Source organism: Sceloporus undulatus, chromosome 3 (assembly GCF_019175285.1).
Source record: "Sceloporus undulatus isolate JIND9_A2432 ecotype Alabama chromosome 3, SceUnd_v1.1, whole genome shotgun sequence".
NCBI lineage: Eukaryota > Metazoa > Chordata > Lepidosauria > Squamata > Phrynosomatidae > Sceloporus > Sceloporus undulatus.
In genome coordinates, this window is record NC_056524.1 from 199,685,236 (window position 1) to 199,710,263 (window position 25,028).

The 25,028-nt window shown below is 40.2% G+C and overlaps 1 protein-coding gene across 4 annotated transcripts in view; it reads left to right on the forward strand.

The window, feature by feature from the left end:
- The window catches only part of GFRA1 (GDNF family receptor alpha 1), a 314,453-nt gene extending 289,480 nt beyond the window's left edge, over positions 1–24,973 (forward strand). For all 4 annotated transcript variants that reach the window (XM_042458611.1, XM_042458610.1, XM_042458609.1 and 1 more), the window contains exons 9-10: positions 18,455–18,508; positions 20,978–24,973. In XM_042458611.1, the coding sequence (XP_042314545.1) occupies positions 18,455–18,508; positions 20,978–21,145 (222 nt within the window). In that variant the 3' untranslated portion in view covers positions 21,146–24,973. The remainder of the gene's footprint in view (positions 1–18,454; positions 18,509–20,977) is intronic.
- The last annotated feature ends 55 nt before the right edge of the window (positions 24,974–25,028 follow it).

Below are 25,028 nucleotides of genomic sequence, written 5' to 3' on the forward strand. Positions count from 1 at the left end.
CTGGACGTAGGCCCCCATGCAAGCGGTGTAGTTGGCGGCCTTGACCCCAAGGGCCGATGCCGAGTACGCCTTCTTGGCCAGTCCGTCCACCTTCTTTGCCTCCCGGTCGACAGGGGAGGTGGCCTGCTTCGGGACGAAGCTGTGTTGGGCTCCCTCCACGATGGCAGAGTTCGGCCTAAGGTGTTCGGCCAACCAAGGGCCACTCGCCGGGGCGACTCTGTAAAGCGACTCTACTTTGCGGGAGGACGCAGACTGGGCGGCCGGAGAGTTCCAGGACCTCTTCACGATGGTCTGGAGAGAGGGAAGGAGAGGCAGGCACGGCGGAGTGGGGACTGGTCCATGCACCCGACGCTCAACCGGGTCCTCGGCGTTGTCCTCCGCGGATGCAAGCTCGATGTCGATGCCCTCGCCATTTTGACCACGTGTTCAGTGAAGGACCTGACGTCGACCGACGGAGAAGACGCCTCTGTCCTCTGAGGGGAGGCTGAGCCCGAGAGGACATCCTTGTCCGAGGGTGCCTCCGAAGGTGGCAGCGGCTCGTTTTCGGAGTCCAGGTCAGAGGAGAGAGGATCCGACACTCTGACCTGGGATCTCGGGCGGGCTGGAGCAAAGTCGACTGAGGACCGGGAGCGTCTGCGGGGTGGAGACGGCGACCTCTTGCGTCTACGGGGTGGAGACGGCAACCTCTCGTCGACCGACACGGTCGGGACCGATCTGGACTCATAGAAGAGGTCTGGGACGTCTTGTCTGCGGGGCAAGTCGTCCTCATCATCGGTTGCCGGGTGGGAGGTCGACCGATGCTCCGGGGAGCGAGGAGGCGCGGTGTCATCCGTCCCGTGGATGAACTCCATGGTCGGAAGAGGCAGAGGTGCGTCCGGTAGAGGTGTGTCCGGTACCGGGGTCCCCTGGTCTACTGGCGTGGCTCCAGGTCGCGGGGGGCCGACGAAGTGGAAGCGCGAGCCTGTTTGGAGGGGGAGCGCTTCTTCCTTTGCCCTCGGTGGGTCGGTGGTGGGCCGATCCCTGGAGGGCTTGGCCTTTTTAGGGGCAGGATACCGACACGCCTTGTCGTGGTGCCTTTTCTTCCCAGGCCTGGGAGGCTCCTCCGTTGGGAAGAATGGGTTGTCCGGGAGGTCCAGGAGGACAGCAGCCGCCGTCGACGACGAAGGCCTCGGGACCTTGACCCTTGCACCGGCTCGGTGCGCTCCTTAGGTATCGCATGGTACGATCCCTTGGATGCCCTGGAGGATGAAGGTGAGGCGAGATGGACCTCCGGCTCGGTAGCCTCCTTCGAACGGGAGCCCTCCGATCCCTTCTTCGGTTTGGGGGCCCGCTCGGTACCCTCAGTCCCCGATGACTTATGGGGGCGCTTGGAGGGTTTGTCGGTGGCACTGGGCGGTTTTGAGCCTGCACGTGGAAAAAATGGCTCTAAGCTACTCTCAGGACCAAATGAGATATGAAGGAAAACTTCACCTCCACCACCCCACCTGTGGTTTTGCTTGAAAATTGCTATTTTTATTTGGTACTTACTGGTGCAGTACATTTATTGAAACCTGCAATCAGCATCTTCTCTGGGTTTTTTTTTAAAAAGATAAGAGTGTGTGAGGATTGTGTGTGTGTGTGTGTGTGTGTGTGTGTGTGTGAGAGAGAGAGAGAGAGAGAGAGAGAGAGAAAGGCAGACCAGTTAACTCTGCCCAGTGATTCCAGTAGGTTCCGAGCAGCACTGCGCAGGCGCAGTGAAACCCATTTGTATGATTTGCAGAGACCACGAAGAAGAAGAGCTAATAGGTTTCAGCTGAGAGAAGCAGAGGTCTTTTAAAAGACCTCCAGCTGCAGAGGTTCTTTGTAGCTGACAACCAGTCTTGCAGCTTTGATGTTCCTTGTACTTTGCTTCATGACTCAGGTTATCTGACACCTGTACTTGCCTTGTGACTATGCTCTTGCCTCTGCCCTTTGCTGTGATGACTGACTGGTATTGTATGACCTTTAGACATGACTCTGGACTATTCCTTTGTATGTTCACCTGCTGTGCTGCCCTCAGTAGAAGTAAGCAGGACACCAATGATACAAGTATTTAAACTGATGTCTACTGCGGCCACACAATAGCAAAGATGTGCATAAGCTGTAAAATTTTATTTTATTTTAAATGTTACACTAACGATGTTCCCAAGAGAACCCCCTCCCTGGCTTTGGTGAGTTCTGGGAAGCAGCCATCGGTGCAGATAAGGGGACACCAGCAGAAGAAAAAAAAACTGGCTGTACTTTAAAGAGACCACTTTCCAAAGCATGAGAAGTTTGAATCCACTTCATTTCTGGAGCTGCTTTTAGTGCCAAAAGGGAAAAACAATAGTGCTTGGCTGGCAGGGAGAGAGTAAAATGGTGGGCATTATTCCCCCCCCCCCCACACACACACATTAATCCCTTCCTTCCTGTGCTCCAAATTGAATCAACTGCAAGTTCCCATTTGCGGCTGCTAAAAAAAAAGAAGACCAGTTCTTTTGAATAGACACATTAAAATTCCTGGTTCCAATAGATCTGGGTTAAATGGGTTTTTTTTTGCCAGCCACCCAAACTGAACTGAGGCTACTCCATGCCAGTATAAATGACCCTAAAATAACTCAGTTTCCACACCAGGTTATTTCCTAGTGTGAATGACCTCTAAATAAATTGACGGATGGATAGACAGGTGATAGAGAAACCCTCCCCAGTTTTTTGTTAAACCTGCTTGGGGACAGGGGAAAAAACATAGTAGAATTGAAATTATAAAACTTCTCATAAAAATTTGGGATGATGAGATGCAATTCTGGAACATCAAAAGCATGAAGAAGTCTTATTGGCAGTGTTATTGGACTTAATCACTGTTCCTAGCTTGGAACACAGTTTGTCCTGCTTATAATGGATAACTGTATTATATATCATATACCAATGCCTTAATCCCCCTCCTCAAGTTCTTTTCTTGCTATGAATGTGAAATGCACTAATAGTCAGTATTGAACAGGCCAGGCATTCAAAGCCATCTGCTTTGTAGGTATATGCACAAAAGTGCCCTCCCCCCCCCCAGCAACCCCTTCTCTTGCTGAAATATTGATGGGTTGGATCTAGACTTAGGGGTTGTCTTCACTGGCCAAATAAAGCAGCTTCTAACTGCTTTGAAGCCTGGCTGTTTTGATGATGTACTAGGCAAAAATGAGTGGAAATTGAAATTAATCCATGCTCTAGGGCTAAAAACTGGAGCAAAAAGAAGTTGTGACACTCTGACTCAAGGCATAAAATGTGCATCATCACACCAGCATATATACATCCCAGTCCCAGTACGGGACTGCAACAAAGCAAAAATGTGATTGTTAATAATGCAATGGATGTAATTACAACATACACAAACCAGGCAGTCGAACAGGGGAGGGAGCCATGGGTTGAAGGGTGGTGAAGCAGGCATGTATGGGTGGCCTCCATAATTGTGCTTTGCCAGTGCATCACTCACACACTGATGCACTGTACGAGTGGGGCATCACGTGTTTGGCTGGTCATACTGGCGAGTCTCCAGTGGAGTGGCATCTGTATGGAAAGAGGGAGGTGATTGAGGTCGCAGGCCATGCATTTGTGTGATGGTGTGCATGCATGGTGGGAAAGCGACAAAAAAATTATAATTGCACAGTGTGGTGCAGACAACCTGTTGGTCTTCAGCCCACCTTGGAAGTGGGCTGTCTAGACAGCAGGGTTTTGACCCACTTTCAGAAAACCCAGGATCAAGCCATTTTTCCCTGCCCATCTACTCTGGTCCTTAATCATACTTAGACTTAACTCACTGAAATCAGTGGGAGTTGAGTTAGTCATAACTAAAATGATTTCAGTGGGTCAGCTATGAAAGATTCAAACTGATTGATTGCAGAGAACTACATAACCAAACCACCTAGCCAAGTAACTTTATATCTTCTTTGATTAATATTTTCAATTTGATGACTTGGATACAATTGTAATCTTAATATAAAAATCTATGTATGTATTAACATATTTTAGAGTTCTCTGGCACTTAGTTCACAGATCTACAAGCTCCACTGAACCCAGTGGGAATACTTCCAAGTAAACATACATAGGATTGTACTATTAATACTCTTCCAATATTAAATGCAGTAAATGTGGCATAACATAGAATTTGTTTTTCCATATTTTACAATTAAATCATGCGCCATAAACTTGTAGCTATTGGAATATATATTGTTGTTTTTACCACATATAAGTAATATGTTTAATGCCCATTTCTTGACAGCTTTCTATAATTTTGGTCATTTACGTAGCTGAAATACAACACGTTTGTTTCCTGTTAAAAGGCATTTGCATAGTCTGATAATTAGATGCATAATAAGATAACAGATGCTTCATACTTTTGTAAAATGTACTACATAATTATCAGCGAGATGTTATAATTGCTTTTTTAAAAGCAAAAGTGTATGCTGCACCATAGTTGGAAGATATTAGAAAAATGGCAATAATGACTAGGCAGTAGTCAAATATTTTGGTTTTATTGATATAACTGATACTAGCTGACTGAATATTTATTACCTTTTTTTACTGGACCACCTCAACTATTTGGTAGAGTGAGGCTGCAGCTTCAGGTGATAGATTTGGAATGCCAGAAAAAGTGCAGAACCTTGTTAGTAATTTTTTTTGTTGTTATACTTTTGAAGAGAGACATTGTAGGATTTCTGTCATTTGTGCCAAATATGTTGGTGGCTTTAGATACCATATACCTTGACTTAGATGGGCCAGAGAGCCATCTGTTGCTCTGCCTCAGGCAGAAAAAATAACCTTTTCAGAACATTGTAGCTACAAATAATTTCTACACATTCTGTCTCTGTAGCTAAGATGATTGTAACCACTGTCACCAAACAGGATGCACTCTTATTTGTACAACAGCACATCCTGTTTGGTGACAGTGTTTACAATCACTTTGGTTACAGAGTGAGTGTGTGTAGACATTATTTATTTATTTATTAAATTTATATCTCACCTTTTTCGCAAGATGGGATTCACCTGCCAAGAGTAAATTACTAGCTCTGTTTTATTTTAAAAACTAACTACTCTGTGCTCCGTAGATGTTTGTTCTGTTGCAGTCATTCTGCACATTGAGGAAGAGAGGAAGAATTCCTTTTTCAAACCACAGCTGAATTAGGATCAATTCAGAAGTGGCTTAGAGGATGAGGCTTCAGTTAGCATACAAGGTGTTTCGGTGGAACTGTTAACACATGAATATTTAGAAGATTGCATCCCTAACCACTGTGTCTTTCTTTCACTTTAGTCCAAAATGCTGGATGGATATTCTTTCCTATTCTATAGGGAGCTTTGATTTACGTGCCCTTTGGACATTATAGCTAAATAGTGTGTATGCCACTTCCCCCCCTAATCAGCAGATAAATTGTATGATAAGAATCCAAATTCATGTTGGCAGGCTTTAAACCTGAATGAGTAAACTTTAGCCTTCCAGATGTTATGGGCTACAGCTTTCAGAGTCCCTTACTATTGACTGTCCTAGCTGGGAGCTGAAGGAAGAAACAACCGGAGGATCTAATAATGGAGATAATGGTCTAAAGATAAGCAATCATCATTAGAATCAATGAAAAGAAGATGGTAAATAGCTGAAGAATATATCTAGAAGTGCATTATAAATATTGCAGCAACATTGTGAGATTGGGGAAATTGTCCCAACCCTAGTATGGATAATATTTTCTTTCAGTGTAGGCTCAAAATATTTTGCTGCCTTTCATTGAGCCCAAGTGGTGTAGTCAAGACCCAGTAGATATTCTTTCTGCACCATTTAGATACCAGTTCCTGTTCTCTGACATCCCCAGATGGTACCATCAGAAAGCTATGTAGCCATGTTGCATAACAAGGTCTTTCTTTCTTTCTTTCTTTCTTTCTTTCTTTCTTTGTTTTAGAGGTGGGGGATCTCTCCAGTAACATGGGACCACAAATAATGATTTAAAGAGAAGCATCTTAACTAAAATCATTGATGTCAAGATGGTAAATAGCTGAAGGATATGTCAAGTTAAAATGAAGGTTCCATTAGAAATATGCAACATGGTGATATAAACAAGTGTTAGGTAGATCTGTGCCAAAAATGAAGTGTTATAGTGCTCCAGTACAACTAAGGAGCAATGGTGCAGGGATGCACCATTGTTCCTGCCTTCCAAGTCAGCAAACAGGACGCAGGCAGTTTATGTAATGAGCTATCTTCATCCTTGATTTCTCTCTCAGCTCTTCATTGGACCGTATATCCCTCAGAATGGTTAATTGAGACTTGGAGCTAGTTTGCATGTTCTAAAAAGAGAACCAAGTGGAAGATTTGGTGTGTAACACTTGAAGATGTATATCATAATTTGAGAATAGGCTTAGGCACAATTTAAGCATGTTGGTTTGCAGGACGGTCTTTCAGCACCAACATCTGCTCAGCTGATGCCAACAGCTTTTTTCTAGTTTTAGACCTGAAACAGATACAGATCTAAAAATTCTCAAGTTGACATGGAAGAAAATAGATAAAAGCTAACAGTAATGGACCTATCAAGTTGTGTAAGATCCATGCTGTTGTACCAAAAGGATAATTACTTCAGTGCTGTTACTTCCAGGACATTTTCTCTCCTATTTTGATTAAGAATAGGTGTGAATATATCTTTGGCGTGATTTCAGTGGTTGATATTCAACTTCATTAAACTAAAATTATAGACCACACTAAATATTACTTTATAATTGTCTAAATTATGACACTAGGGTGATAGCTTGACTGAATACTGCCAAGTCTGAATAATGTTAGGGGTGGATTATAATTAGGGCTATGCACAGCCTCTATGATGAAAAAGAATTCATGCCCATCAGTAAGAAACTCACTCTCTAGATGCATATTGTGAGGAAAATTAAGTAAATTTATTCTGAGCACAAACTTAGGGGGTTTCTGATTATAGAGCACAATTTGACTTTTTGACAGGAACTGATGTGATAGATGGAAAGCAGGTACAAGGAAATGGAGATCAGTGGATGACAGTAATGGGGGAAAAGAAAGGTATACAAAAAGAGCAGTCTGTGAAAAGAAGAGGTGGTGTCAGCTATAAGAGAAGATAATTTGAAAAGCTAAGCTAGACATGGCATTTAAAGTCTACATTGTATTTAATAGAGTGGTGTTGGTTTCCTCCTCCCAATATAAATATCAGCCACTGGTGACTGTACACGCACTAGGGTTCAGCTAGGGCTGAGTGTTCACATGTTCAAAGTCCTTGTTGCACTGCCTCGGCACCATTCTGGCCCATGCCCGTCCATACAGTGCATCCTATGGTGACGCACATGTGGTGCAGCACCCAAATGGTGCTATGCATCAGGGCCCACCAGTGTGCCTATGGCACCCCTTACAGGAAGCTGCCTGGAGCAGCTTCTTTTTGCTTCCAAGAGGGAGCAGATTGGTGCCGCTCCATGCGGCTGCCATGGCACTGATCAGCAGCAGAAAGGGGTGGCATCCAGCTGCTGTCTGTATTGCCCCTGGATTAAAAAATTTTTTTTTAAAAGTTCAGTTTTGTTCACCTGCTGTATTATATATGATTCAATTGGTGGTTCAAAATTAGAAATTAGACTTCTTCACCATCAAATATGATACTCCTTTTGTAGGAGGTGAGAACATTAATCAAACATTTCCTAGAAAAGGTTGAGAACCACTGACCCAGAAGCATCAATAGCAGTGAGGGATTTATACATCTTTTTTGTTTCCACCCATTTCCCTCAGTCTGGTGCATTGTAGACAAATATATTTCAGAGACACTTAAAGAAAAGAGTCCTAAACAGAACATCCAAATAAATACAATCACAATAAAAAAAGTCCAAATTGGGTTGTGTACAAAAATTACATTTAAACCACATGAACTGTGGAATGACCAACAGAAAGTATATGCTTCCAAGTTTTAAATACGAAACCACAGAAAGTTGGTAAAACCTATTTCAGGCTGCTTGTGTTCTTTATCAGGGTCGCATGACATAGATCTGAACACTGAACAAAAAGGAAAAATTGCTTTGTTCAATGTCAGGTTTCAGAACTTATCTGGTTATTCTTGAAGAAAATCATGAATATTGGGATTCTGCCGGTGTTTGGATAAAGATTAATATGGACAATAGCTTTTGCATCTTTGTGAGATATTATATGACATATAGTGTAACTGTATATTGAGGGTGGGGTGGTTTGGATGTTAACAAGTATATATCTGCAGAAATTCTCTAAAGCCTTATTTAGTAACAAATTTTAGCCCGAAGGTGCCTCTAATCATCGGCACGCCTCAGGGAAGCAGAGGGAGCCACTACAATAAAATCCAAAACAATTGGATTTATGCCAGAGTTGCTGCTTGGTTTTATATTTAAATGATAATAATAAAAACCCAACCAGCCTAAGCTCTTGAGTTAGTAAGCTAGTAAAGGGGATTCAGCAAATGCTGTTAGTGTTCCATTTTCTTCTGTACTATTCTTTATGCAAAATGTTACATAGAAAAAAATGCTTTTTATATATAGATAAAAATAGAACAGCCATATGATGGTCACAGCATTACACATACTAAAATGGTTCACTTGAATCAAATATGTAGCTGGAAATGAATTTAATCTTTAAATGATGAATGTATCACCATTTGCATCAGGGCACATATTTTAAATGGACATGAACATTTCAAATACCCTTTTTAATTAATGCCATCAGCAAAAGGCATCTTTGCACTGGTCACATAACATCATAGGCAAAACAATGAATGACATGGAAATCACCCTTTGAATCAATCTGTAGATGGGACGTCATTTCAGCCAAGCAGTAAAAAGAGAAGGAAAAAAATCAGCTTTGATTGATTTGACACATAGACCCTGCAAAGGTTCCCTGGCAGAGACTTCTCTTAGGGAGGAACAGTAATTACACATTGTAGAGCTAAAAAGACAAATTGTTCTTTTTTTTAATTTTTTTAAAAAAAATACCATAAGGGAATATATTGTCTAGTAAGACTGGTTTGAAATATTTTCCTTCCCATTGCATTTTTTCATTATTATTATTTGCCTTTCTGTTTCTTGAGTCATAGGACACTTTCATAGTTTTGCTTCCAGGCTTATCTCAGCAACCATAAGGACCCAGAAACCTTCCAGTTTTAAATTGAAACCCGAAGTTCTTACTACTTTAACAAGACTTAATGGATTTTTAAAAAGTCATATGGGCTATATGTGCTTTATGTCTTGGCTGGGAGTCTCAAAACTGTAGCATTAAATGCACATCAGAGTAGTACTTTACACACCCAGAAATTAATGGACTAAAAAAGTTTTGTCAATCTCTTTCTACAGCTGGACTAAATTAAGGTGCATGACTAGCTAAAGTAACAGTCCTGCCATATCCAGCTTGATGTTTCTTAACAAATCTTCAGTCTGTTGCTAGTAAGTGCAAGATGCTGTTGTGTGTGTTTGTCTACTTCAAGCAGCCTTTGCTTTTTCTACTACTTTTTTAATTAAAAAATATTGTGGGAGCTGGCCAAAATCTTATTGGGGGGGTTATGTCTTCATATTGGGGGACTTATGTCTGTGGGAATTAGAACAGGGCAATTCCATAACATCCATATCAATTAGACGGCTGCTGTTAAGTTACAGCATAACAGAGCCAACACAGTGATCAATGGGATGTGCAGTGGGATCTGAATTCCATTGATCCCTATAAGCATCACATTGGCCCCGATCCACATCAGGCTTTCTTGTCAATGCCCTGTTATGCATTTTCACAATTTACTAGCAGGGTTTCTTAGTGTGTCTGCTATGTGACTAAGTATAAATAAAGTTACATAATGTAGATAGTAATGTAGGATTCCAGAAATTTGTTTTTTTAAAGGGGGGATAAATAGAATAAATCTGATACCTCAAGAGTTGAATAGTGTAATAATTTGATTTTTTTTAATTTACTTTAATGTGCCTTTTCATAATTTAGTCTATTTTTATTCCAAGTTCTGGAAACCTAAAAGAAGTGAGCAGAAACTGTCCCCATAGCTAGTTTTTTAAGAGTCTCAAACAGTTCTTTATAGTATCCAGGAGCTGCATGAAGAAACACAGAAACGCTTAGATTGGTGAGGAACTTGTCAAGCTGTTCAGAGCATAAGGCATTCACGTGTTATATAAACATTAAGAGTTGATTGTCACTGTGGTGCAGCTGAGTACCCTATAGGTAACTGAGGCTGCATCTGCACTGCAGAAATAACCCAAGCTGGCACCACTTAAACTGCCACAGCTCAATACTGGGGAATTCTTGGAATTGTAGTCTTGTGCGTATTGTGAGCCTTCTCTTCAGAGAGCTCTGGTGCTACAACAAACCACAATTTCCAGAATTCCATAGCTTTGAGCCATGGCAGTTATAGTGGTGAAAACCTGGATTATGCAGATGCAGGCTGAGAGAAAGAGGGCCAAGATAGTGGCATAGCCATTAACAGTTGCAAAAACAATAACAAAATCAGCTCATCTTTACTGTCTTTGGACCCACAGGCTGCAACTTGCACTATTTATTGGGCTGAAACTACTGCAGCTTTCTTTTGAGAGTACTGGGTGATCAAGGGTCTTGGGATTTACTGCTTCCTAGGGAATCTTTGATCAACAGTTACAGAATATTGCCACTGCTTCAAATATTTCCCAGAAATACCCATCAAGGAATAATTTGCAGCTGCTGCCTGAGAAGCTTCCTCCAACAGCATACAGACGTTAACCTGATCACCAGTTGGCTACTGATCAAGATGCTGCCATATTTTTTCTATTGGACAAACAAGCCTATGCATAAACACACTTCTACACATAGTGGTATTGAGTGAACAGAAATAAAATTGTATGGCATGTTCTCAGATGAAGGTGCAGCTATTCACAATTGCTGTCATCTGCTAACATCAAGATGCGTTGAAGGGTTGAAACATTGCTGACCCTAAATTACATGGTAGAATCAAATAGTACCACCTCCTCTTAGTTGTTGTACAGGGGAACAGCATGTGGATCCCATCATGTGCCCACTGATACTGCCCCCTAGAGCCAATGGTGAGGCAGATTTATTAGCTTGCAAGCAGTTATGGAAGTGAAATGATTTCTACAATGAAGTGGAAATTAAACAGCTGAAGCTTCTTCTGTCTTTTCCCCTAATCCTTTTGTCTGTCCTGCTACCCTATGTGCTCTGCAGTGCTCTCAGAGAAACAGGCAAAAGGATCAGAACAAAACTAGGGGGATCCCAACTGCTGATGTTCTTCATGAGTTTAATATCAGGCTTCACATTGTGAGTTGACAGCTACTCATGCGAGAGACTTCATGACTGATTTGTATAGGAAAACAAGAGTCAAGAATAAATGCTTCTACAAGGGACAATAACATCCAGATTGTAATTACATCAGGTTGGAAGTTAATCAGTAGGCCTTCTTTCTGAATAAGTGTGTAGTCACACAGGCATAATTACTTTGCAGTAGGTCTCTGAAAGAAATATGAGCCTTCTATGTAAGCATGGCTGACATCAGGAATAAATCTTCTTCAGGCTCGTACTTTAGACATGCAACAGTGTTACAGCGTAATCTTATTAATATTCTTAGTTCAAAAGGACCTAAAACAGGAGTATAAGCTACAAGGGTTGACAAAATGAAGACATTCCCCCCCTCCCTGATTTCTTTCCTCCCAATGAAATTTTCTTTCAGTCCCCAAATTTCTACCATTACAGAGAATGAGACACTGAAAATTGTACACACCTAAAGCACATAAAAATGTCTGTTGTGTTCACATTACCTTGATAGCTTTGCCTGCACCTTTGATTTGGATGCCTCAAGTGTATTTTAAATCTACTCCTTCAATTTTAAATTTCTGCAATGAAATTTGAGGAGGGATGGAAAAATTCATGGCGGACAGTTTTTTATTTGGGGGGGAATGCTCTCATTTTGCTCTTCCTGTAGCTATATCCCTGATTTAGAACTAGGTAAATCTACATTCTTAGGTAAATTGACCACAGTTAGTTTTCACACTCCCGTTGTGCATTTTCTTTATTGCTGACTCAACATACAAGTAAAAGTCATGCTTCTTCATAGTGAAAGACTGCAAAGCTGATTGCCTTTGCACCTTAAATAGTATTGCACCTAGACTTAGTTCTTCAGAATTCAGAATTGTTTTATGCTGCATTAAATCCTTATTTTAGTGAGATCTACTTTTGATATGCACTTTGCTTGTTTTCCCAGTTGAAAGTAATTTGTATTGCAACGTATTGTTGGATCACTGGGCTAACAAGAAAATACTATTGACAATTCTGATAGATACCACTGGTGTTTAGTAAGAACATAAGAGTTAAACTGATTGCATTTTTACAGTCAGGTGCATTTTGCTGTTTATTGTTTGTGTCCTGCTGTTAAGAAAACAGCTTTGTTGCATAGTAAATCTGTGTAATCAAGACAGAAAAGGAACAAGAGGTTATGCAGCATTATTGGCTTATGAATATTTCAACAAAGTGGCTGGCCAGAAGATACTTCAGCAAAATAGAAATTTTTAAAAAACTTTTTCATAGCTTTCTTGCAGGATTTCCAAATCTTCAACCACCTGCTGCCTTTAAAAAAAAGAAGCTGGAATACGAGCATGACATGGAAAGCTCTGTTAACCAATTTGTATACATGAAGCTACTGAGAAAAGCACAAGAGCAGACCAGTGTGATTCATCACCCCACCCCTTTGGTTAGATGGAGCTGTACCTTGTAGAATAGCCTTCCCCAGATAGTCACCAGACATGTTCCTTGGATTCCAACTCCCATCATCTCCAACATATCTAGGAGAACATTGGATTTGAGGATGGATGTTCTAGGACATTAACTGAAAGGAAACTATCAGTGAATTGGGAGAGGGCAAAGTGATGCTCAGTAACTGAAAGGAAAGAATGAGTCAGAAGAACAGCTCTGGGGACCAGTTGGTCCAGGTAGCCGTCCTCAAAAACCTAAAACTGAATTAGATGTTTGTTGAAGTACTGTAGTGTCTAACACTTTTTCCAGCTCCAAGACCAATAACTGAAGGCTCTTGTTTGGCACGTGATAAAATGGGTTGGATAATGGCATTCAAATAATGTTTGCAAGTCATCATTTTGCTCAGTTATAACATCCTCAGAAGAAGCATTCAGTATCCATTCAAACCATCAGACCTTCAGGTGCATGTGATTATCTCCCAAAACAGTCTCGTTTGTTTTAATTGTGTGTCAAAAGGGGGTGGACTTTAAAAGGAACCTTTTATTTATGTTACTTTTTAAAGAAAAAATTGACTTAGGGCCCTATGCTTTTTTACAGCAATAATGCAGACAGTAATAATGGTGGAGAAACACTTCTTAACCTTGTAGTCACATGGGAACTATATTTGTAAAGAACCTTTGGATGAGAGCAAACAGAGGATCCACTGGTTCTGTTATGGGTGGTGGCTTGATTTGGAATCCACAGCGAAAATGTTACACAGCAAGAATCCACTACATTTCAGTGGGAACTGAATGACCTAACTTGTTGATCTCTTCATTTTCCTTCTCTTCTTTGTGAAAATCAATACAGGGGCTCCTTCTAGGTTCACAAGGTTAGCACTAGCCTCCAGGTGCCTATGGAGAAACATTAATCTTGGTTGTCTTAGTTAAGACAGTAAAGAGATAAGCAAATGTACAAACAAAACTGGCTCTATTAAAACTGGTCATTATGGGTGGAAAAAGTGTTCTATGATGTATTTTCTTTGAGTGGCAGGGGCTCATATATTAATCTCAGCACACAGTTTTTGCCACAGAATATTGTAGTGCTTCAATATACAGGTCGCTCATGACTGAAGCAGTCTCTCTTCACATAGCATGAGGTCTCCTTCCAGTATGGCATTGCTTCAGTACTGTGTGGATGAAATGTGATAAATAGGCTTTACAAATTGTATTAACACTGACTGTTTTGATTGTCTAACAAACCAACAATCAAGTAGAGTTTAACAGAACCGACTTTCGATTGTTTGGCTTATTTTCATCCTGTTTAACTAATTATGCATTCACCATAGTGGCTGTTTTTAAAGTATGATGATTTTCAATCCAGAAGGCAATTTATTTGTTTTCTAATGTAAAAGCTTTTATGTGAAAACACCCCTCCCCCACCACAAAAAGTTTCCAGGGGGGCTGTAGCTCAATTTTACATTAGGAGATGCAAACCATTCAATCAATACTAAGCTGCCATTAGTTTCACTGGAATCGGCATGCCATGCTGCCGAGCATCTGCTGAAAAGCTCAGGGAGACTACTAGTCAAACAAATAGTAATTCTGCATTTATTTATTTTTCTGGTATAATTTTTTCCTGGCACTACATAGCTTTGAGGCAAAGTTGTAGGGTTACTGGAGATCGGTGTAATGTAACCAATACTTGATTTGGTTTTTAGGGCAATAGAATAGATGCCACTGATGGAATGGATTCCTAGTCCTCTGTTACACGCGCTCTCTCTCTCTCGCTCTCTCAAATCTGCTCAAGAAGGCTAGGAAACCCTTCAGCACAACTTGGGAAAGTGAGGGAGGGGCACAGGAGTCATGAAATAGGATGTGAATGTACTCACCTTCTTTGGAGATCTTTAAACAGAAGTTAGATGGGCATTTTTCAGGAATTATTTACTTATGTTTTCCTGCATAGCAGAATTTGACTGGATGGCCCTTGTGGTCCCTTCCAGCTTTGTGATTCTAAGGTTCTATTTGTCTTCAAAATATCCTGCTTTGCTCTTACTCTTATCTCACCATTTTGTCTTCTGAACAAGACACAACACTAAAACACATTCTTTCATCCAAAATAGTGTGACTTATAAAGTTTGAGCAGGTCATCTAATAATCTAGGCAAGAATGATTTTGTCCCAAATCTAAGATTGAAATGGACTTAGATCTGGGAAATAAAAGGCTGCTTGTGATTCCAAAGGCCATTTATGTGTCTTGGAGGTTTATTGACCAAACTGTGCTGCTGAAGTATGGTCGGAAATTGCCTCATTGCTTGCTTTAAATGTCTGGGTTTTCTATGATATTGCATAGAAATTGGGTGGTGGGATCTATTAGTGAATTTTGGTAGCAGTTAGGAAGTGTAGTGACCTGGGGAAAATTGTCCACCCTGATCTAGACATTTCACTCAGAAATGTCTGACATTGCTCTGTTACTGTTCTCTTCAGCACCTTTCTCAGATTGGGGAAAGTAGCAATGTGCAGTTGTTCTCTTATACTTCTGAATTCATGGTGGAAAAATATTTTTATAGACATTGGGAAACCCTGGCAAGGAGAATCTTAGACAGATGAGACTTTGCATTTGGAACTTATTCTTCACATAAAATTGTGTGTATGGCCCGTTACAAACGGGCCTAAAAGTGTGTGCTCCGCACGTGCTAGGGTTAGAAAGGGTAGTCCTTTCCGGATGGTCCCAACCCTAGCACGCGCGGAGCACACACAAAATGGCAGCGGCCGTTCTACATGGCCGCCGCCATTACAACATCACAACCGCGCTGCCTCTATATGGGGTGGCGCGGACATGATGTCGTCACGCTGCGCCAGGACACATAGTGCGCCCCTTCCCCATCCGCAAAAGGAGCTCCGAAATGGAGCTCCTTTTGCCGTTTGCGTCGCTGGGCACAGCCTTCAGACGGCTGCGCCCAGCGATGCAGAGGAGAAAGGGGCCAAGCGGCCCCTTTCTCCTCCTCCCCGCCACCGCGGGGTGTCCTTGGGGCTTGAAGCCCCAAGGACACCCCTTTCCAGGCTACGGGGAAGGGGCCTTTTGCTGCTTCCCCGCAGCCTGGAAAGTGGTGGATCAGGGCCTCAGTGGCTGCCGCTCTGGCCACTGAGGCCCCGATCCAGCTGGGAAAGGGGCGGGTGCAGGCCGCCGCTTTTCGGCAGTCTGTAACCAGCCTATGTTTTGCTCAGAAAACAAATTCCCTGGCATAAAATAACATTTCTGCTCAGCAATTAATCTTTTATGTTCCAAAAATGCCATTTTCAGAACCAGTAGTTCTCAAATGGTAGGGCCAGATCACCAGGGAGGGGAAGGGCTCAAGGGGGGGGCCACAAGGCTTGGAGACCCTGATCCTTCCTCCTCCTCCTCTTCCCAAACTTTGTATGTGTAATTTTACACACCTGTCCATACACGGGCGCACCATATGCAGCTTCTGATTTACACGGAAGTTGCACTGTAATTGAATGAATGGTGCTGTGCCACCTACTGAATGGGGCTCGAGCTTACGCAGAATTTGCCTTATGCAGGGGGGTTCGGAACGGATCTCCTGCGTAAGGAAAGGCTCCACTGTATTGAATTTGCTTAAATAAAACTGTTCTAATTTGAAATATGAATATACATGAATGTGCTTATGAAAATAAGCACACTAAATAAACAAAAAAATGATTAATATACTACATCAACTGCATGTAGTTTTAAAAGGGGTCCCAAGAGTAAAAAGTTTAAATACCACTGTTCTGAACAAAAATGTGGAAGGGAGTTGTTGTAGACTATGTCACAAATTGCTTATAGTTGCAGTTTATAAGGTCTTTCTCACAAGAGGGAGAAAACTGGTAAAATTATTATTGCCTATGAGAATGAAATCTGTGAAGATTTACATCCGTACACTAGGTCTGAGGAGGTCTTCCTGGTTGTCATTTATCCTATAATTAAAAGAAAAGGACTTTTCTAAATGTGGCTTAGAAGTTGCCAATGTTCACTGAATATGACATTTGGCCATCAAAATTCAATAACAAAATCTTTTCTGTGTGGAAAATTTGTTTTTGTAGTCTATGTAATTCCTCACTTTTGAAATCCTTCTATGAATAAATGTAAGCACATTATGCCTTGATCTTCTAATCAGCACATAAATGCATTAGCTTAATATCAGTTTATACTGAGGCATTAATTTTCCTTGCACCTGAATTATATCAGTTTCTCTTTGTCCAAGACTCTGTACGATGGGGGGGGGGGAGCATTTGTCCCTTACTATATAATTACTAGGTATCATGCTTTTTGCACAGAGCTTTATATATTTTTGCCATTACCTGTGATTTAGTGATACACTGATACATTATAGTGCAACAGCCTATGCCAGATTTCCCATTATAAACCCTTTTTACAGGTTTATAGCTCAGCAGTAAAATGTACTCTACCAATTTGAAACTTGGCATGTAGCATCTCCGTCTGGAAGTTAAACCCTCCACCACCATGCATGCACAATTTTTTTTACTTTTACAATGTAAAGAAGAATAGGTCTTCATTCCCTTCATCTAACTTTGAAAGTTATTCTTTTATAGTTGAAAAACAAGAGTCTAGTATTTTTCCTGAAATCCTTGTCATGATTCACTTTAGACATAAGGCTGAAATTATGTAGTTTTGTTTTTCCTGAAATTAACTGTTGTTCCATGAATGGATAATGCTTAGCCATTTCAAAATCTAAAATGAAATACTTCCATTGCCATATAACTATATTAAATGGAAGAATGCTCTCTCTACCTTGTCAAATTAGAAATTAACGTTTTAATACCTTCTTAGTAGCTATAGAAATGTTTGCTTTTTTTTTTTTTTTGAAGACTTGTAAAGGGCCAGCAGGAGGCAGAGAAGGTGATTCTGTTTACCAAGGCTGCATTGATGGAAGGCCAGATCATGATTGGAAGTAGTGGGATTGCAAGAAACATAGTGTTCTTTGCAGCCAACCAGTGTGTAATGTGAAATGGTCTTCTGTACCAAGAAAATAGACCACTTGGGTCTCCATGCACTGACCCCATCTGTTGCTAATGGTTAAGCTCTGAAAGCAGACAAAGTAACTGGCTCATGGACCTTCTGTCTCTTATGCCAAAATAGATTGGCTGACTGTGAGTAGCAGGCACCTTGATTTGGGCGAGTTTTAATGTGGAGACAGAAGTTAAAAAAACAGCCTTGGAAGCCACATGTAACCCAGCCCCATTCACTTTGCCTACCCCTGATTTACAGTCATCACACAATAGAAAAAAAGAAGAAGATAAAACAGAAACTGTAGTAGCAAGTCACATGTCTTTGTCCTATTTTCTCTGCTTCCAAGTTTGACATCTTTGTACCTGGATTGAAATTTGTAGCAAAAAAATAATAATCTCTTAAAAGTTGCATTTATACACAAGGTATAGCATTTATGTTGTACATTACACAGATCTGTTCAAATAATTAATAGCATGAGAAAAGTTAAAGCCTCATGCTCTATCCAGGTGAGTAAGTAAGTGACAAAACCATTCACCATTTGACTGGATATATCATTCTCAAAGAGAATATGTGTCTATAATGTATCTACAATGAATGGATAATTTTTCAAGAGTAGTCCAGTTTATCTCAGTAGAACTATTCCAGGAAAGTGATTTGGGCATTCTCTTATTCAGACTGATCAGCAATGTCATTTCTGGTATCACTGGCAAAACAGAGCTGTGCAGTAACTTTTCTAATTTTTCTCCAGGTACCAAAGCAGAGCTTCAATGAATCTGTAATGACGGAACTTTGTGTGACTGGGGTAAGAATTCGCCCTTTGTTGTGGGAATTGTGTTCTGCTATAAATTTTTGTATCATCTCAGAACCATTCCTCAGAAATTATTCAAATAAGACTTCTGTTTTGAATTTAGCAGACTCCCAGCCTGATACCATCCAGATGGTTTGGACTACAGCTTCTGTCATCTTTGTCTACTTGACCACAATGGCTGGGGTTAATGGGAGTTGTGGTCCAAAACAACTGGAGGGCACCGAGCTGAAGGCTGGCTTTAAGTTTCCATCCTGCACAGCATGGGAAAATAAGCTCTGCACTTCATCCTGTATTTCTGTAAGTTTCTATAGCCATGGCAGCCCCAGGCTCAGTCCCTCTTAATGATTAATCTGCCAGCCCTGCCAAGATAGGCAGTGTTTCCTTTGCCTCAGCTTCTTCCCAAGAGCTGGAATAGAGATTAATGTAGCATATAGAGCCAGATGTCCCCAGGGCTATAGTGGATTCTTGTGTACTTCATTGCTCTCATCTCATCATCTGATAAGAGCTAACTAGAACACAGCTTATGATATGAAGCAACCGTTTATAGCCCCTTCTTTCCTCATAGACGGAGTTTGAGTGGCATATAGTGTATGAAGAAGATGGTCAGGTCAAAATAAGGATGCTACACTAGACTGCTGAGGTGTATGAATGTATTGTGTTTGTGTGTTGAGTTTGGACAAGTGAATTGGGTACCTTTTTCAGGGCAGGTGTGAATTGGGTATATGAAGTGAAGGTTTTATATGATGGTGTAGCAACAGCAATAGCATGTACATTTCTATACCACTAATCAGTGAATTCAGCATTGTCTAAGTGGTTTACAGTCTGTAAGCTAATTGCCCCCAACAAACTAAGTACTCATTTTACTGACCTACGAAAGGATGGAAGGCTGAGTCAACGGCTTGAACACATAACCTTGTGGCTGCAGTACCAGCATTAGGTGTACAAGACCACTATGTCCTTTTAGCCTTACTTTTGTCTCTAATGTGGACAGTTTCAGTTTTATGCAGATTTGCTGGAAGAATTTACTTTAATTATATACTGGAATGGGCATAGTAGCTTAGGAAGGTCAGATCCTTTGCCAGAATAGCCACTCACCTTCAACTACATACCAGAAAGGTAATTACATTTTATTTTTTATGGAGCACATGATTTTGCAGGCCACATAATTACTCTTCATCTATGCAGCATAATTAGTTTGGAATCTGCAACAAAAGGTAATCATATGGTTTTTAGTAAGACTCTTAAACAGAGCAGATCAGATTTTATGCCTGACAAAATACTGATCTGGGATAAATGAAATGACAGTTACTTAAACCATGGAAGGCATAACACTGATTGCAGATTCAACATCTTATGCTCTCTCCTAGAAATTTTAGCCTTCCTCCTTAGGCTGTTCTTCTAACAGACATCCATAAACCAGCTAAGCATTTTTGACTCAACATCACAGATGTTCCCATTTCAGAAGAGTTGGATCAATTCTTTAATTCTGTGCAATCCATAATATCATAATTCATATTTGGATTATAAATAGATATAACAGAAAATAAGTGACTACTGTCTGATAAGAGGGGCACTTGTGGCTAATTCAAACACTCCAATTTTGATAGGAGCCTATTGCCCTTCTGTTCTCAGGCATAGCCTTTCCTTATCCAAGAGAAATTGGGGATAGGAGCCTGAAAGTTCTAATTTATGGACATTAATAATATGTGCATCTCTGGCATAACTAGGATTTGTGCAGCACTCAAAATGCAATTTCCTCTTACGATTCTTCCTTGTTTCAATAGTGCCATTCTTCTCTCAGCCAAGATCTATTCTGCCTTTACTTATTGGTCTATCTACATGGCCTTACCAATTTGGTTTGAGTAACTCTCATTTTGCAGGCTATCTACAAAGTCTTATTTAAAAGTTAATGTTCACTGAAACTTGATTACAGTGGAGCAATGAGGCTTTTTTCAAAATACAGAAATATTTTTAACTGCACAGTCCTATATTGGATATCTAGTTCCTGTTGAGTTCAGTGGAGCATAGTTGCTACATAAAGGATTGAATCTTAATGTGGTCTAGTACTTTTTAAATTATTGTATTACAGATTGTTAAACTATATTGTTTTAACATACAGTGTAAGCATCTTTGGATCTCATATGAGAGAAAAGTGGGAAACAAACGAACAAAATTATTATTATTATTATTATTATTATTATTATTATTATTATTATGTTGTTGTTGTTGTTGTATTAATTGCCTTGTGTATGCCCTGTTTTGTCACTTGAAAGTAGTTTGAAAACACACACACTATATTAATTGCAAGAAGTTCTCATTATCAGTCTGGTAACCCTGCCATTCTTGAGTGAAAAAGGTAGCTTGCAGCCAAAGTAAGATAAGAGTTTGTTGTAAACTAACTGAAGTATATCAGGACATGCTAATGAATATGTGGTAACCAAAGGTAGTTATTCTGTCTTGCAGAACACAATTGGAAAAGAAACCGTGGCAGGAGGTTCCACCAGTCACATATCTGCTGACAGTTCATCTCTTCGTATCAGCATCAGGCCAAGCACACTTCTCATGCTGATGGCAAATGCACTCTCATTCTCCTTGCTGTCACGTTCAGCAGAATCCTTGTATATGCTTTAACAAAAGGACCTGTACAAAGCAAAAAGAAAAAGGAAGTGGATCTGTTCCCTATCCTCCTCTGTTGCTGATCTAAGATTACAGTTCTAGAAGTTGAGGCACTCTGATAAAAATAGTTCTGGATCATTCTCATCATCCTCATGATCATATTGTATTGTTATTATGATTGTTATTATTTTCTACTTTTAAAGGAAGCTTCTTGTGATACTTAGGAGCTTTGTGAAATACTTGATGCAGAACTACATTCCAGACTCAAAAGTCTTTTGAACACGGCTGTGTTTTAAAAGAGATGGAACGTAATTTGCCTGTAAAACATCCAGATTGGATTCCTTTGTTTCCACCTTCATTTTCCTTTCCAGTTACTTCAGCTGGACCCAAGTAAAATGAAACCATTTTTCTTATTTCTCAAATCTAAGGGATAATCCATCAGGAAGTTCTCCTGTCCAAGGTCCATTTGTAAACAGTGAGGTCTGTACAATAGTATTTGGTCCTTTTATGCCACTGATAAGTAGGGTGAAGATAGGGCTTCATCCTGACCAAAATCAATGCCAAACTATGGCTTATGGTGACGATTGCTAGAGCAGAGTGGAGAGCTGTTGTTTCTGGCAAGGTATGGGCCCATTCTAGAAACATGTGAGAGGTAGGCAGATAGAAAAAGTCAGGGATTTCCTAAGCTGCACTGTGTAACCTACACCTTGTACATAGACATCTCTAGCACATGGGAAAGACCTCAGAGCAGAGAAGTTCACTGAAGAACTTCCAGGTGATTTTTGGCCTTGATTAGTTTATTCCCATTATTTTTCAGTTATATGGTTCGAAATAACAGGAGCAGGCTGTTGACACGTGATGAATGTCTTCCCAGAGAGTGAAATTCATGTTTATAGACAGTTACCAATGTTTTAATGTTTTAGCATTCTCTTCCATGTTTATAAATGTATGTGGTTTTGCAGTACTTGCTGAGAAGCCATTGCAAGTCATATATCAGTATAATACACATATTTTGTTCAAACATTTCTGCAGAAATAGAGAGTGATATTAAACTTTCTAACTCTATTTTTATTTTTCTGATTATCATAATTTAGCCTTAAGAAGAGGTAAAAGAATAATCTTGTATTAACAAAAAACAACTGTTGTGAATATTTCAGTAATCTAAAATTCTTTTATCTTTTGGGGGATATATTTAAAGAAATAGAAACTTGTTTTTGTTAAAGGATGTCAATGATACAATTGCTGGTCTTCTTTATTGTAATTATACAGTTTAGTTATTTTACTGTTTGTTGAATAAACATGACCTGAAATCTTAATTACTTTAAAGAAACACCATTATCTGCTTATATTTAATTCTGGGAAATTAATGAGAAATACAAAGCTTTGTTCATTTTAAATTCCTTCTTCCACAATTTTAGAGAAAACCATAAGCACAGAAGGTTGGAACGTGTTTCTATACATATTTGTGGAGACACTAGATTCCATCCAGATGGAGATGTGTGTGCATGCCAATCCATATGTCATCCTCATTTGCTGGATGTTGCACTTCCAATTAAATGATTTTTGTATTTACAACCCATTTAGCCTATGAGCTGAGGTATTTGTGCAGACCGTAAACCTAGAGGAGGAAATGCACTTATATAAAGAGTCCTTGCACCACTGAAATCATCATGCCCTGGAGTTCACTACTAGAAACCACTTTGTATACTTGGTCTTCAGCCAAGTAGAATACAGTAATTGATTTTTAAGAACTGTGTTCTGTGCTCCTGTCTAGGGTCACACTGAAACCTAGCCTAAATATTGTCAACCTGCCCCCACTGAGCATTCTTAAAGAAAAGAGTGGGAAACATGCAGCACACCAGATATTGTTGAACAGTTCCCAGCTTTCCTCATCACTTGCTACACTGCCTGGGAGTTGCAGTCCAACAATATCTGGAAAAACACATGATTAAAAATTCTGCCTAAAGAAGTGTCTTGTGGAGGCAGAACTGCTGTCAGTGTTTGGCTTTGCTAATACATATTGCTACTCAGTTGCAATTTAGATGAGCACAGCATTCTGCCATTTTTGACCTGCTCTGGTCATGTGCATTGCTGCTAGGAAGCGGGGTCCATTGTTATATTTGCATTTACAGTGAAGGTATGCCATGTACCAGTGAAGGTATGCCATGTGTTAAAATATGTGAACATTTTAATAGATGTGTTAAACTGAACCAAGTAAAGGGGAAAGATGGGTCATTTCTGGTCTGCAGATGTAGTTGGATTGCTGCTCCCATCAGCCCTAGCATGTACATCCAATGATGATGGGTCATAAAAGAGGCAGTCCAAAATCACCTGGATTGATTAATTTAATAGCAGCCAATAGACAGGACTGAGTATGCCTGCTTGCATTTGTCTCACACAGAATGGTTCATGGAACACAAGTGAATCTAGTCTGTGCCCATGTCAGTGTTAGCATTACAATGAGTTCAGTCAGCTCAAGAGAAGAGTTTTATCATTGAATGATATAATGCAAATGGCACAGCACTAACCGTTGCAGGGCAAACTATCCAGCTTTTTTATTTTTTAAAATTCATATCAGTAGTTTGCTTGCAGCTTATGGGACTGCTGCCATGAGTGAGGGTTTACAAGATCAGAGCCTTACATGGTTTACTTTAAAGAGTTTTATTTCCTATTTTGCCTATGAATTTCATTCAAGTCATTTTTTATCTTCCTCCATTGATGTTGACTGTTTATGAAAGGCCATGAGAATTTTGGTCAGTGTCTAAATGGGATTAACATATCATTGAATGGGCAACACTTGTCCTAAGGACTTCCTTTGCAGTGAACTCTGGTGGCTTGGTGGCACTTAAAGAAAAAGAGTAGTAGCTACATGATCAACAATGATTAGCTTTTAATTTAAATGAAAGTGGGAGACAGCTGCCTAAAACAAGGAGTTCATTATTTTAAATTCAGTGTGTCACATTCCTTTAAAAGAAATGCTTGGTTAGCCAAGTTGTGGCTGAACTTCCAGATTCTTTATCCACTCTTTCCCTTATTTACAGTATTGTAAATGTACAATACATTACAACAGGGGTGGGGAATATGTGGCTCTCCTGATGGATGAGTCATTCCCATCATCCTTAGCCAGAACAACCAGAATGGTATGGGATTATGGGGTTTGTAGTCCAACAATACCTGGGTGACCACATATTTCTCCCCCTTAGGAATTGTATTAGGATTATGCATCTTAATAACCACATTTTATTATGTGTATAGCTGGATTGGTAATTTTGAGAATACCTGGAGAATCTACAAGCCATTGTTATACAGACATGGGAAGCTGCACTGTCTTTCATACCGAGGCTGTACACACAGAGACTTTTTCTCTACTCTAATGAATGAGAGAATACTTGTTTGGAACGTGCCTAATGGAGTTCCAAAGCATTTTGGGTCAGAGCTGTGTTACTTAAGCGGTGTATATGCATAATTTTGTTTTGTCTTCTAAGTATTATAGAATCATTCCATTGGGCATCAGAAATAGTATTTCTTTTCCTCATGAGTGTCCATTATGAGGGTCTTTATCAAATTCTGTAGGTATAAAAGAATGTCCCAAACATCAGATTAGTGTTATTGCATTTGGATGTACACAACCATGTAATCTCTTTCCCAGAGTTTGGTAAAGTTCAAAGTCCCAGAATTCCCTAGCTGTCATAGCTAACAGTTATATTGGTTCAGGAATATTTTTGTAACTCAAAAGTAACTTTTCAAACTCTGATCTTTCCAGCCATTAGTTCTGCCAAAGCTGGCTGTGCTGATCAATTTGTGAAAGATTTGTTCTTAATAAAGTAATAAATGGACCCTTGAAATTTCTAAAACTTTGGATCAATGTCAACATCTACTCCACCCTGCTGCTGCTGCT